The sequence below is a fragment of the Carya illinoinensis genome, chromosome 1 (genome assembly GCF_018687715.1).
Source record: "Carya illinoinensis cultivar Pawnee chromosome 1, C.illinoinensisPawnee_v1, whole genome shotgun sequence".
In the NCBI taxonomy this organism is placed as follows: Eukaryota; Viridiplantae; Streptophyta; class Magnoliopsida; order Fagales; family Juglandaceae; genus Carya; species Carya illinoinensis.
Genome location: NC_056752.1, coordinates 55,326,599 through 55,341,288, shown reverse-complemented (window position 1 = coordinate 55,341,288; position 14,690 = coordinate 55,326,599). Strand labels below are relative to the sequence as shown.

General features: G+C 32.6%; 1 protein-coding gene across 3 annotated transcripts; it reads left to right on the top strand.

Annotated features, from left to right (window-relative positions):
• The first annotated feature begins 5,467 nt into the window (after window positions 1–5,467).
• LOC122290045 (ribosomal lysine N-methyltransferase 4) lies at window positions 5,468–13,895 on the top strand. 3 transcript variants are annotated; one of them, XM_043097574.1, is made up of 16 exons: window positions 5,468–5,686; window positions 5,947–6,056; window positions 6,494–6,542; window positions 6,653–6,763; window positions 7,040–7,099; window positions 7,573–7,680; window positions 8,670–8,739; window positions 9,201–9,209; window positions 9,434–9,474; window positions 9,582–9,662; window positions 9,785–9,820; window positions 12,184–12,267; window positions 12,380–12,513; window positions 12,980–13,068; window positions 13,232–13,380; window positions 13,544–13,895. In XM_043097574.1, the coding sequence occupies exons 1-16, from the start codon at window positions 5,576–5,578 to the stop codon at window positions 13,700–13,702; spliced, it is 1,401 nt and encodes a 466-aa protein (XP_042953508.1). In that variant the 5' UTR covers window positions 5,468–5,575; the 3' UTR covers window positions 13,703–13,895. The 3 variants fall into 3 exon arrangements, with proteins under 3 accessions (XP_042953508.1, XP_042953497.1, XP_042953502.1); XM_043097563.1 differs by having other exon boundaries at window positions 6,494–6,557; XM_043097568.1 differs by lacking the exon at window positions 9,201–9,209 and having other exon boundaries at window positions 6,494–6,557.
• The last annotated feature ends 795 nt before the right edge of the window (window positions 13,896–14,690 follow it).

The window sequence follows — 14,690 nt, the reverse complement described above, 5'->3', positions numbered from 1 at the left end:
TATCCATTAGACACCACATATAGCCAACCTAATTCTTAAGGATAACAAAATAATGGAAAACTGGCGCGTTACTCACTAAAACCCAAAATACTAAGGCTCGAAAACCATAATGCATCATAGCCATTGGAGCACAGCATTAAAGAAGATATGCCATGCTGACAAATTTAATGGGGATGAGAAACCGTAACGTTTAAGCTGATAGAGCCATAGAGGAAAGAAGACAAACCTGAATCGCACTATAATCCGCAAGTTGCGTCACAACCTACCGGTAGGGATCCGTGGGGAGGGATTGGGGAGGGATTGTTTAATTTGCTTGGTGGAGTTGGGAGGGATCCAGGGGTAGTTACAATGAACTATACCTGAAGATTGGAACTTTGGAATCGATCCGCGATGGATACTTTGGGGATGATTCTAAGGCTAGCCATCGATCTCCAAACATTCGAATCAGATTGCAAGTTCAGCTAGGCAGTGGATTCATGACGTGGCTAGGAAATTGAGCGTGCTGCCCAGTTTTTTCCTTTTTTTTAAAAAATTTTTTTATATTTTTTTAATCATTTTCTTAATTATTAAATAAAAAAATATATCAATACACTTAAAATTAATCCCTTGAACACTAAATTTTTTTTACCAAACAACACAGAGTGAATAGGATTGAGATGTGTTTTCTCTCCTTCTTCTTTTTGCGCTAAAATTTAAAGAATTGGACGGCTTTAGGATATGAGACAAAGAAAATACAAAATTCTCAAATTCGTTTTGAAAAATATACAAATTTTAATTTTAGATTATTGCAAATGAAAAATGAGAGCATTGGTATTGGATTATGCAAATATAAAATCATAATTTGGCTAATATGGCATATTTTGTCTTTTGGCTATTCCATTTGAGAGATATCTTCACAATGAAATATTTATCTATTAGCTAAAATAATAATAAATTATTAATTTAATAATATTTTTTTCTAATTTATTTTGTCGTACTTTGCAATTCTAATAATCATATGATTGGTATTGATTATTAATTAACATATGATTGGTAAAGACGTTGTACAATTAAACAAAACAATTATTCTACATTGAAGACAGTAAAATTATAACATCTAATTGCACTAATCAATAAATTCATTAATTTTCTTTTGGATACCCCTTAAACTCTACAATGAAATTCATCTTTAAATGATCAGCTGAGAATAAGTTGGACAAATCAATTTTAGTTTATCAACGTACCAATTGTAAATGTGGATAAACCAAAACTTATTCATTTAATCTTGTTGACAGTGAGTTAAGCAGCAGTTAATTTATATCAATTCCATCAGCAACAGATAATTCTACAAGGGTTTTGCTACATACAGTCGGGAAACGCAGTCGGCGTGCAGTCGGCTGTACGGAATGAATAAAAAAAAATTAAAAAAAAATTATTTTATATTCAGGGAGACCTACATGAATTATAAAAAGTTATAAAAATAATTTTTTTTTTCATGTAGGTCCCGTATTAATTTTTTTTTTACAGCCGACTGCACGCCGACTGCATTTTCCGACTGTACAAATCATTTCTGATTCTACAATGACATTCTACAATTGAAATAACGGCAGGTAACCATCACTTGCAAATAATTTCAGTCATTCAAAACACATAACTATATAGGAGTGATACCTACGTATGCAAAGTCCTCACCTCGGTGTTAAGGGCAGGGGCAGGGGCACACCTCGAGGATATTGATTCTCCATTGGATTTAAAAATTATTATATAATTAAAATTTATATATGTAAAAATAATTTAAAATTTGAAGATATAGAAATTATGTTATCAACTTTTAAATTTGTTAAACTTATTCATAAGCTAATGCAATGTACACTCTTATTTATAAGTCTAACAAATTGTAATATATATTTATATAGACAAATTATAAACTATAAATATATATTTAAAAATTTACAAATATTAGTAGGGGCTGGTTAGAGGGGTGCGGGGCCTCGCTACCCACCCCTATAATTATTATGGAAAATACTTTAGGCATAAAAGAATTACACAAAAATAAACTTACAGACTAATATGGTTTGATGTAGTACGTTAGATTATAAAGTTACTTTTATTATAAAGTATATCTAACAGATTCTATAAAATCATATCAGTTTGTGGGTTTATTTTGTGTAACCTCTTTGTGTCTGTAGCAATTCTCAATTATCATTCCAGCATCCTAAATTCAATAGGTCATTTCAGTTGTTCAAAACGCATAAGAATGCATAAAAAAATAATGCTCAATCTCAAAATGGCAGCGTTACAAAATAATTAATGCACACAAGCACCGTACAAAAAACAAACTATTGTCCCATTCTTCAAGTTATGATAGTAAAAAATAGACATCACTAATTGTGAACAAGTAAATATCTACAATCTTTAAAATCTTTTTATCGGTATTTGATTCTTGCCTCTCCCTCCAAACATCAGAAGTCATGCTTTGGTCGAGAACAAACTTTTAAGATTTTTGAAATGAGAGATTTATTTAACCTATAATAAAATGAGGTTGTTGAAAGCAATGCCTAAAATCATCTCTTGCTCAATAATAATGAAGTGCGTTAACTCATTTTTATACTCAAAGCATTCCAATATCCTTTTCTCATATTAAAAAAGAAAAGGACCTCTCAATTGTTTCCCACATAAGCACTATCAAACAAAACTTATATACATCTAAATATATTAAAATTACAAGATTTTTTTCCCTTATTTTCCTAACACAAACGCATAAAATAGAAAATGAAAGCTCGAGTAATTGTGAATGGAATTGAAATGCAGTGGTTTTGGAGAATAGTGAAGTGGAGAGTGAGAAGCTTCCCAACAACTATCAGCTGAAGCAGCGTTCCATGAACATCACAACTTAATAAGCCTGAGTTGAGATTTCATTAATGTCGAATTTGTGTGAAAAATCACAAAAACGAGGGAGAGTCAACCCACGAAATCAAGAGAGTTATAAAATAGAAGCAAAATCAAAAAAATAATCACATTTGATACAATTTCAATAAATTAGATATGAGATAAATTTTCACACTTCATTTATAACCATAGATCGAATCGAAAATGGTGATTTGGTAGTATAAATTTGGACATAAAGAATAAGGAAAGAGAAGAGAGAAAGAGGGAAAGAATAAAAATAGTGAAGATTGATCTATCAACTAAAGTTTTAAATACCATATCGGTCAAAGCACTAAAACAAAATATTTCGATACCAGTACCATTTCGTATGTTGTTTTAGAATTGTTTATACATGTATAAATTATATAAATACACGTAAATTATATTATAAATTAATAATAAAATAAGTCATAAACTCAATAATACTATTTGTCAATACAAGTATTAAATTTTAACAATACACATACTTGTAAAGTAAAATTAAATAAATCTAAATTTAGGTATTAAAATAAAATCACTCACCTTGAAATTACATAAAAAAATAAAAAATAATACTACCAATTATAATAAATAATAAAAAAATTGATCACATAAAACAATAATAAATTCAAAACTTTCAAAATGAGGTGCAAGCATGCTCTGGCTATTTTAAACATTATCTATATCCATTGATCTCAATGAGGTGCAAACGTACAGTAACGTAATGGTCCATCGGTCCTTTTAAGTTTTTATTTTTCTATTCGCAAAATGAGGTACAATCATTCAAATGCCAGTAATATAACTGTCCTTTTCATTTATAATGCTCTAAATATAAAAATGCCACTATCATTCTATCGAAATCACAAAATTGTACGGATCACTCAATATTCAGTTCCTATTACACGTATAAGACATTTCAGTTGAAATGTCTGAAATACCGGCTGAAACACACCGGTACAGCCGGTATTTTAATAGATACGAGGCAAGCCCATTCTCTATACTAGATTAAATATTTGAAACAAAAATTTAAATTAATTTTTGTGAGTATGATAATATTTTTAAAATTTAAATTTTTAATATTTTTGTAATTATTTAAATTATTTTTAAAATTATTATTTAAAACTATAATAAATATAAGTATGATAGAAAATATAGATGATTGAAAGTAAATAAATATGATAGAAAGTATAAATGATTAGAATAAAATATTAATAAAAATAATTTAGAAATGTCTACTGTACACCCATAAACACTTTTTTTAAAATAAGAATTTAGATATAGAGGTGATTTTAACGAAATTAGTAAAATTTTCATTAAATTATAAGAAAAAGGTACTGTACCACATGGGAATGCTCGAAGTGCAACGCAACTCAAAACCGCCCCAACCCAAAAGAAAAAAAAGGTTGGTTTGCCGCCTCTCTAGTTTACGAAAATGTTTTTGAACAGTTGCTTACGTGAAGAGCCACTGTTATCCCAATCACTTATTATAAAATATTCTATTATAATAAATAAAACAAATTAATTTTCCAACCTTCTACATTTTCTTTTATTCTTATTTTTGTTATAGTCGAAATATGAAAAAAATGTTACTATTAAGATGATTATTTTTTTTTTAAATTGACCATTCGTTAAAATCTAAATTTTTTAAAAATATTATTATTACAAAATGATTGATTTTGAAAATATTATCATTTAAAGAGATAGGTAGTTTAAAAAAAAACCATTACAAATGAGAAACAAAAAATATGCGTACAATAAATAATTAAATAATTACAAAAATGAAATAAAAAATTCAGTAAAAAAGTTTTCTTCCGATGATTTACAGAAAGATAAAAAAATGAGTAATTATAGATGTACAAGAGTAAAAATAATAATAAATAAATAACATAAAAGATTATTTTAATAGAATAAAAAAAAAGTGATAGATGAAGTTTTAAAAAATAATAAAATTTAAGAAAAAAACTTAAAAATGTATCTTTTTAATTAAGGTATTATCAAATATTCTATTACTATTTATTTATTTATTATTATTTATATATTTTTTACTATTATTTAATATTATATTATTATTATTTAATTATCTTTATACTACTATTCACAACTTGTTTCAACATTTATCAACAATCAAATTTATCCTAAATTATAAAGAAATTTATAGAAAATCGTTTGAATGCTCTCAATGGTAATTAGAGCACTTTCAATGACGATTATAAAATATATTTTTCTTTAAAATGTAAAGAAGGATGGCGAAATGTCTATTTCAATGAATCATTTATTTTATTTCTATTTTATATTTAATTATAATAAATTCTCTACACATAAATGTTACTGTTTATTCATCTAACCAATTTATTATTATTTATCTCTCATTTGTCTCCAACAATATTTCCTCTCTCTCTCTCTTTATAATTTTTCTCCAATAAATTATTAAATAATATAATATTTAAATAATATAAAAAAATAAATAAGTTGGTGGATGATATATTATAAAGATTAATATATAAAGTAAAAAAATGAGTTTTGATTATATATTTTAAAGAATTGAATATATATACCATTGGACTGCTCTAAGTTCGTTGTTTTTTTCTGACCGCAAATAAAAAAGGATGAAATAATATTTTGCGCAGACGCCCAAGTTCTTGAACTCTGAAGACGAAAACGTTTTTGGCTCTGAAGTTTGAACACTGCAATGCTCAGGGGAACTCGAATCCCGAACCTCATGCCGTATCAACGTCCACTCTTCACCGTCCTTCCCAATCTCCGCATTAAGCTCAAGTTCACATCGTTATCCGAACCCCAGGTTTCGAACTTAACTTCTCTCTCTCTCACTCTCTGGTTGGTTCCCTGAAAAATTTGTATCAATAGCAAACGCTATCAAATTTAGAGTCCTCAATCCAATTATTTGTGTCAATGTATGCATATGATTCCCTTTATTGTCGTTGTTTTTTCCCAGCAATCAAACGATGGTGCCAATATAGGTTCATTTAATGCCAAGTTTGTGTTAGCTAAACTAATCAGGGTCTAATTAATTTTGCATGCTGCCGCGATGTTGTGTGGCAGGGTTCCCGCTCTTTGGACGAGGACTCAGACGATTTTCTGCGGTGGTTGGAGCAAAAAGCTGGCTCTCAGATATCATCGGTGCTTTCGATTGGCAAATCTGCTTACGGCAGGTTATTTTCTTTATTTTTCTTACTAGATATTGTGGCTTATTTATTTACAAAATGGGAAAGAAACTTTAATTGAAACACTACTAGCATCTTGTTCCTATTGAAAAACGATAGTTAATTCTTAGGAAACTTTGAAAGTTTGGAGCAATCATTTTGGTCACCAGGTATATTGATAATTTTAACACTAAAAACCTTTAATTTATCAGTTTTTTGTGCTGGGAAGCTTTTTGATGGTATTGAGTATGCGCTGGTGTCCATTCCATTGCTCCTATCTCATCCTGCTTTCATAACGGTGTCATAGCTTAGGCATGGAAAATAGTGTTTTGTTAAGCTACTCTGAAATTGTCTTGAATGGGAGTTATATTAGGTTTTTGCTTATTAAATATTGAATTGTTTGTTTTTTCAAAAAAAGTTAAGTTACACCTGTTTCCTGCATGCAGGTCTTTGTTTGCTTCTAAAACCATACAAACTGGAGACTGCATTTTGAAGGTTCCTTACTGCGTGGTATTAATTGATAAAGCACTATTGCACTCTTTTAAGGCATGTCTTGCTGTAGTAGAAACCAAATGTACTTCGTGATTTCTCTAATTGATTTGCAGCAAGTAACACCAGCTCATCTTCTTCCGGAAATCAAATCCTTATTAGGTAATGAAGTTGGGAATATCGCAAAGCTTGCTATTGTTATTCTTGTTGAGCAGAAATTCGGCCAGGTAATGTTATATTTCTTCTTGTAAGCTCATATGAATGTTTATATCAATATAGGTTGTGCATAGTTTCCCGTGTACTTGGGCTATGCGTACTTTCTCATCAATAAAGTTCTTATTTACTGATAAAAATAAAGCATATTTTCATGTTCTTGTACGTTTGAGAATGTTATTATTATTTTTGTTTGTATATCTTGTTGTGTTGCCTCTTTCCTTTATTTTTCAATATTCGAGGAAATAAGAACTGAATGATTTATTCTGTATCCATTTCTTTCATTACAGAAATCTGAATGGGCCCCTTATGTCAGCCGTCTTCCTCAGCCCGGGGAGATGCATAATATGGTAAGTGTTTCCTTTGTTCATGTTGCATCATAAATATTTTCTATAGATAAAGCCTGCAGTCAAGTGTTCACTGGAATGTTGTTTTACGTGGGAATGTTCAGTCTCTGAAAGGTAGGGGAAGCGCAGGCTATAATACTGCTAAAAATGGCTCTCTTGATATGTACATGTATTGAACTCACCGATATGGTGACCTCCATTTTATAATGAATTTTCTTAAATAGGTAATTGGATGCCATGTCATTATCTATAATTGAAAGTACTATATTTCATGACAACCATTTTGCTCTGTTGAATTGGGAAGGAGAGGTCTGAAGTTCCATCTATTGAAAAAAGAAAATTTGGGAGGGGGATGTTTCCCTTATTGTAATATTATAAGAAGTGAAAAATGAACCCTGTTTTTTATTTGGTTAGCAACATAGCCTTTCTATAATTAGCTTCCATATATCTGATGTATTCGGTTTTAATCTTTGGAGATATTTTGGAGTGAAGCTGAGTTGGAGATGATTTGTCAAAGCTCGGTTTATCAAGAAACAATCAATCACAAATCTCAAATTGAGAAGGACTTTTTGGCAATCAGGCCGGTAATGGGTTCAATATGTTTTTTCCCTTTATTTCTTTCTATTGATTTCATTTATACATGGTTCTGTGCGTGTGAATCAATATGCCTGGGTATGTTTGATTACATATATGTGTAACTTTTTCTGATTTTTATGGCTAGAGAATTCAGCAATCTTATTCCCAACACCTTTCTGGTTTTTATTAACTTTTGCACTGATTAATATTAACTGATAAAGCAGAGGGTGAGTGATCCAGCATGGGGTGACTTAAAGAAGAATGGCAATACAATGAGCCAATTACTCTTGTCTCAGTGGTACATGCCGTAACAAAAACATTTTATTTCGCTTGAAATATATTCCATCTTCTTGAGAACATTCATCAGCTTCAAATGTTTCAGTGTCCAGATTTACACCCCTATGCAATTGTTGTTGAAAATTGGGGACAGCAGTGCATAAAAATGGACATCAATTGTGGCAATGTCACCCTTCATTCTGCTGAACTACTGTTTCTTTTTATGATTAAGAACTTCTGAACTGAACAAGAATGAGGACAGGACAATGGAAATAAATATGCTTTACTGCCATCAATGTCCTAGAAGTGTGACTACTCAGAGAAATCAGTTTTTTTTTTTTTTTAAATCTTTTTTCCCCGTTTTGTGAGATTTGAAGTCAAGATCTATACCAAATGCATTCCACTGCTTACTATGTGATCCATAACTCGAGGAATATTTTATCATTAAATGCAATTTAATGTACTTGTCCAAAAAATTAATATATTGGGTTGTTTTTTGTTCAACAGAATTAACTGACCAGAACTACCAATCAATGAATTCAAAACATTGGAATATCAGATGGTGCAATGTACATGTTTATGGGAGGCCTATCTTCTATGAAATTTTGTTGAATGTATTTATAACATGGCTTTTTGCATATTGATTCTTTGTGATATTTTTTTACCAGTGATATACAGACTCTTTCTGATTATGCCAAGACATGCTTTATGATGATTACAGGCTCTTCAATGTTTCCCTGAACTTTTTGGAGATATCACAAATAAGGATTTCATCCACGCATGTGCCTTGGGTAAGTATATTCAGTTGGAATACATGCTTTCCTGTGGAAAACATTCAATTCCTGCTTCTGAACCAAAAAAAAAAAAAAGAAAAAAAGAAAAATCTAAGTCTGCCATCTTAATGTCATGGTTTAGTCTGTTATGACATAAAGTTTTATAGTTAGTGACCAGAATTCTGATCAGCATAAAATTGCATCTTGCATAATATTGACACATTGAGTTTATCAAGTGATTCTGGTGTTAATGGACCTCTGAATGCTCCTTTTGGCACATATTTGGTTTCATATTTAATTGTTTTTTTGATAAATATGGTTTCATATTTAATTGTTATTTGTGCAAAAACCTTCATCTTTCTACCATCAAACATGACTTAAAAATTTTAAAGTTTCATTTTACTTGGTAGATATTGTGATATTGTTCTATAATCAAACCTCGAAGTTTCTTTAATCAAATGCAATGCAATTTTGTGTAGATTCAGCTGGTGGGTCATTTTGAATAATTCATTACTCATCTCTCGGATTATGGATTGCCCATTTGAGACCCAGTTACTCTTCTTGAAAGTTATGTTGTTGCTGCTCATTAGAGGCTGTAGCGTTTTGTTATTTGATGCTGGTGCCAAGTACTACCTAATTTTATGTTTATATAAGGTTAACGTGGGATTGTATTCTAATAAGTTAATCTGAAAGTTTATTTCTAATTTGACAGTTGGTTCTCGAGCATGGGGAAGCTCAAAGGGATTATCCCTGGTATTGATTATATGATGATTACATATGCACTTTTTCTGGAGGATTATGAGCAATTACTCTTTATACTCTTTACATAATTTCTGTTTCCATTATAATATATTTTGTAGATTCCATTTGCTGACTTTTTAAATCATGATGGAGCCTCAGAATCAATTGTATTTAGTGATGATGACAAACAAATCTCAGAAGTACTCTCTCTCTCTCTCTCTCTCTCTCTCTCTCTCTCTCTCTCTCTCTCTCTCTCTCTCTCTGTGTGCGTGTGCACCTGCATGTTAGGTATGGTTTTGTCTAATTTCACTTGTCTGTGCAGGTCATTGCTGATCGTAATTATCATGCTGGTGAACAGGTCAGATTCTACAAATAGGGATTTCTTTTCATGAATTTGGAGAGTTGTGTTTATAATTTTTCTCTTGAAATGAATCCCTAGGGGGCTCGAGTGGTAAAGGCCTTGGGTTTGGGGGTATGCTTCCCCCAAGGTCTAAGGTTCAAATCCCCTTGGGTGCAAACAATCTCTAGGGGCCATTGGACTGGAGGATTTTCTCCTTGAATTACCCGATATGCACTTGTGGGAAATGCCTTGTTGAGACCCTTGGGATTAGTCGGGATGCTTTACACACGGTGCCAATAATAATAATAAAAAAAAAGAATCCTCTTGAAATCATTGTTGTATGGGTTCAAAATTTTAGCCTTTTGTTGTTCTATACAAGCAGTTTGTGTGTATCATCTAGAGTTGAAACTTACAGCCTTGTGCTGATTTTGGCATGGCAGACACTTTTGTGGGGGATTTACACTATCATACAGGACCACTCTTCCACCCTCCCGGGGGTGCGTGAGTGTTGAAGGTTCGTCTAATGCTTTTCTTTGGTTGCTAACATCTCTGACAAGAAGGTCTTACTAACGTATCCTGAAATTGAATTCTAATCTCCATAAATGACCAACTCAACTCAGTGTTTTAATAATTCTTTCTTTTTTCTTCACCACTCTTTTGCAATACCTAATTACATGGAGTTCTATTTGTAAGCTAGGTATAGAACACACCATCCACATTACTTATATGGTAAGATTAAGGGATTTTTCGTTGGTGCCTTGTGTGGGGGAAAGTCTAGAATCGGGAATGCAGTTGGATAATGTGTTTGGGGATAATGTTGCTCCTCTGGTCTCTCTTCCTTCGATAGCGGATTGGATTCTGCCTAAAGTTAACTAGATTCAGCATTTCGTGGGGATTTCACATGGAGGATGTGAAGACCAGTTTAAAGAACTAATCACTGCGATTGAGGCAAGCCACGCACTTGAAACCAAAAGTTTCAAGAAAAACAGGGAGTTACGGCGTCTTTCTTGGGCAATTAACTATGACGCTAAGGGTGGTAGCTCAAGTAGAGGGAAGTCTAGACGGAGGGCGTTGTGAAGACGGGAAACACAAGGAGTTGGGGTTGGGGTATGGGTTGAATATTAGTTCTACAGGAAACAAGGGGTTGGGGTAGAGGAGGTGTGTTCCTTTCCAATTCGGGCTTAGTGTTTTTTGGGTCATTAGGGGCACTCTAATATGGGCTAGGTGTTTTCTTGTATACGTTTAGTGTATTTGGTTACTCCTTTTTATATATATAATATTTTTACTTATAAAAAAAAAAGATTTGATTTGTAAAATTTAAATTATAAAATTTATTTTCCAAATCAAATTATCATGTAAGTGCTTTGCTAGGTATATTATCCATAATAGTTTGTAAAAAGAATTTTTCATTACCATGAAAGAGAGACTAGCTTTTGTATGTCTTTATTATGTGCATATTTTAAATTGTGCTTTTACATTGTATGCACATTGATGACAGCATATTCATGTAGCAAGAGATTGTGGATTTTGCGTAACTAAGGGTGCTACTTGCCCCCCACACTCACATGGGCGGGGTGGTCATTTTCCACCCTGCCTGTATGCTTTTTGCAACAAAATTCTGCCATGACCATCGTGCTCTCAATCTGCCCCAACTCTCTTCCCAAACACACATACATAGACAACCGGCCCTTTGCTATGCTTCTCTTTTGTTGTCTACATTGCAAACCGACAGAATCACAAATCCATCCCCAAATCTTTATATGCAAATCCCAAAATCTAGATCAAACTTCAAATACGTAGATCCAACCAGAAATTAAAAAAAATAAGTGAAAACAACTTACCCATGGTCGTCAGCCACGTCTTGGACGCGGGTCTCTGTGCAGACCCATGACCAATTCATGGCTATTGGTTGCAACCAGCTCGAGAGACCGATGACCATTGTTGTGGGTCTCTCAGCTACAACCAGCTCAAGAAACCCATGACCATGGTTCTGGGTCTCTTGGCTACAACCAGCTTATGTGAGCCACGGCCCATGATTTGCAAGAAGAAGGTGAGAGAGAGAGAGAGAGAGAGAGAATTAGGGTTTTTTTCAAGCTTATATACTTCGGTGGATGGGTACCCATGCCCACCACCTGCCCGTTTGCTTTTATCTTTAAATGAATCTGTCTGCAGTATCGGGCATTGGCCCTGCGTAACATTCTAGACGAGGCAAAAGTTTGAAGATCTCTAGAATTTTGTACTGTCTCCTTGTTATTTTGTCCCTACATGCTAATAAATTAAAACTATGTACTGTCAAGCTGTATGCCTGTGCTACATAGATAGTGTTGCACAATGGATTTCTCTAGTTACACTTTGTGTTTTACTTCAATACATTTGAATAGGTTTTAATCAGATACGGAAAATTTCCAAATGCTACCCTGATGTTGGACTTCGGCTTTTCTCTTCCATACAACAAACAGGACCAGGTAAGTCTAATTTGGAATTTCAAAAGTCTATTGGTGTACTGTTTTACAATGGGATGATTTCCGTTCAGTGAAGTTCTGCTTTTTAAGTGCTATACCTGTTTATTGTTATCAGGTTCAGATCCAGTTTAATGTACCTCGCCATGATCTTCTGCGTGAGAAGAAGATTGACTTTTTGCGAAGACATTGCATCCCAATCGCTAAAGATGTCAATGGTTTCAACTCGTCTGTTGAATCTTTCACAATCAAGTTGGTTCTGCTACTTGTTTCTTCAAGATCAAATGCCACTTGATGTTGAATGATGGTGTAATTTCATGGGTTTTTTCAGTCCAATTAAATAGAATTAAAAATAAACAGATTAGTGGAAAGCTAGAGACAAGAGAAGTGGAAGGAGTAGCTCCTAGGATGAAGCCGACCTGGCTGATATAATAGGCAGGCGGATGTGTCCACCTCAGAAATTATGTTGTATGTCTGATGCCAGGTGTAGTACCAACAAAGTCAAGTGTACTGAAAATTGGTAGTGCTTTTGTTTAAAAAGAGTATGAATTATAGAATGGTTCCACCCCTCAATGATCATCCAAGCCAATAGCTCTAAAATTACCAATGCCTGTAGGCACTGAACACCCTCAGAAATTATGTTGTCCATCTCGATTTATTTCCAGTGATTTCTTTCTTTTAAGTAGGTTTTCTTTTTAATGACTTCACAATCACATAGGGAAGTGAGGTCTGCTAAAGGAAAAGGAAAAGGTCTCCCTCAGTCGCTCCGTGCATTTGCTCGAGTTTTAGTTTGCACCACTTATGAAGGTGTGTGTTAAATTCCATTGTTCTTGTATGGACTAGTGTAACCTTATTATTTGCAGACTTCTGCAATTGTTGCTTTTGTACTTGGGCTATGCCAATTTTTCATTGTAAATAATTTTTTTGCTTACTAAAAAAATTGTTTCCTGGGTTATAATTGAATATTCAGAACTTGGTGATTTGGCCAAGGAGGCTGCACAAAATGATGGCAGGCTGGCTAGACGTCCTTTAAGTGACAGAAGCAAAGAGATCCAGGCACATCAGATGTTGCTATCACGAATCACTCAATTAATTGAGGATTATAATGCTGCTATTAAGGTAAAGACTTGAATGAGATTTATTTCACACTTTGATTCATACGTTGGTGTACTTTTGAATCTGGCCGTAAAGTTAAGTTCTTACCCTTGATTTACGTTGAACCATCATTGCTTGTGTTAATAGAAGAATCTCGTTTATTTTGGGGGTTCTTGCATTTGTGCAGTCATTGGTGCCTATCAGCTTCCCTCCCATGTGTGAAACACTTGCTCCTAGGAGGCAAATGGCTCGAGATCTCCTCAATGGCGAGCTTCGGATTCTCAAATCTGCTTCCGCTTGGCTGAAGAACTACTGTGCCACCTTGACTACAATCACCTGCAATTGAGAGAATATTAGTGATTAGAGAACTATTCCCGGATGAACTTGGAGAGCTGTCAGATACCCAATATGAAAATCCCGCTTCTTGAATTTTGGCCCTTAATAACTCAAGTAGAAAGTACACTGGGACGGACTGCGTTACCCATTTAGGACGAATCGTAGAATAATTTGTTTAAATGAAACTCAAATTTTTAGCTTGATTTACTGCTCCTTTTTCCAGTAAATGCTATTTTAATCGACGGGAGATAATATTCGATTTATGAACTAAATCAGATGATGTTACAAAGGTATAAATAAAAGTTGGTATTGAAATAGTGAGTTAATAATAATAAAAAGAATAAATAGAAGCCATAAAGATGATTAATCCTATGTTTGAACTTTGCCATCCAATTTTAAAATCAACGTCTTAAAATTTCTTTTTCACCTTTTAATTTTAAGAAGTCATTGCATGAAGAAGCTTATTAGAGCATTTCCATCCTCTTTCCTATCCACATTCCTATAATTTAAGTTAAAATTACATTTTCTCAAATTTTTTCTTAAATTTTATTCATCTTCTAAAAACCCCTCACATCCTATTCCTCATCTTTATCTCTATTCTATTAAATAATATTTCTCTATTCTTTTTTTATTACTTTTTTCTCTTTCTTCCATTTACAATTTTAACTACTAACTCTTTTGTCTTATTATCTTTTTTTTTTTCAAATATCAATTTCTATTAAATTTTTTTACGGTTTCGACTATCAAATACAATATTTTTTTTAACTGAAATTCGTATTATAAAAATAGTAATTTTTTTATTTAATTAGTACATTTTCTAACGTGATGGCCATATTTTATTATTTAGTATTCTTTATCCATTTTTTTAATGATAATACCTAGTCACGTATTGAATATAAAATTTCCACTCATTTTTTTAACGGTAACAATGGCTTCGTATTTCTTTGATATAATAATGGATTAAATTTGAGGTCATTTATAATTGTGTCTGAAATTGT

What these genes read in the sequence shown, in the direction of transcription:
- LOC122290045 (XM_043097563.1), top strand. Translation starts at nt 5,576, where the DNA reads ATGCTCAGGGGAACTCGAATCCCGAACCTCATGCCGTATCAACGTCCA. An exon ending in CATCGTTATCCGAACCCCAG is followed by an intron (nt 5,687 to 5,946) that starts GTTTCGAACTTA and finishes GTTGTGTGGCAG; the next exon opens with GGTTCCCGCTCTTTGGACGA. An exon ending in GGCAAATCTGCTTACGGCAG is followed by an intron (nt 6,057 to 6,493) that starts GTTATTTTCTTT and finishes TCCTGCATGCAG; the next exon opens with GTCTTTGTTTGCTTCTAAAA.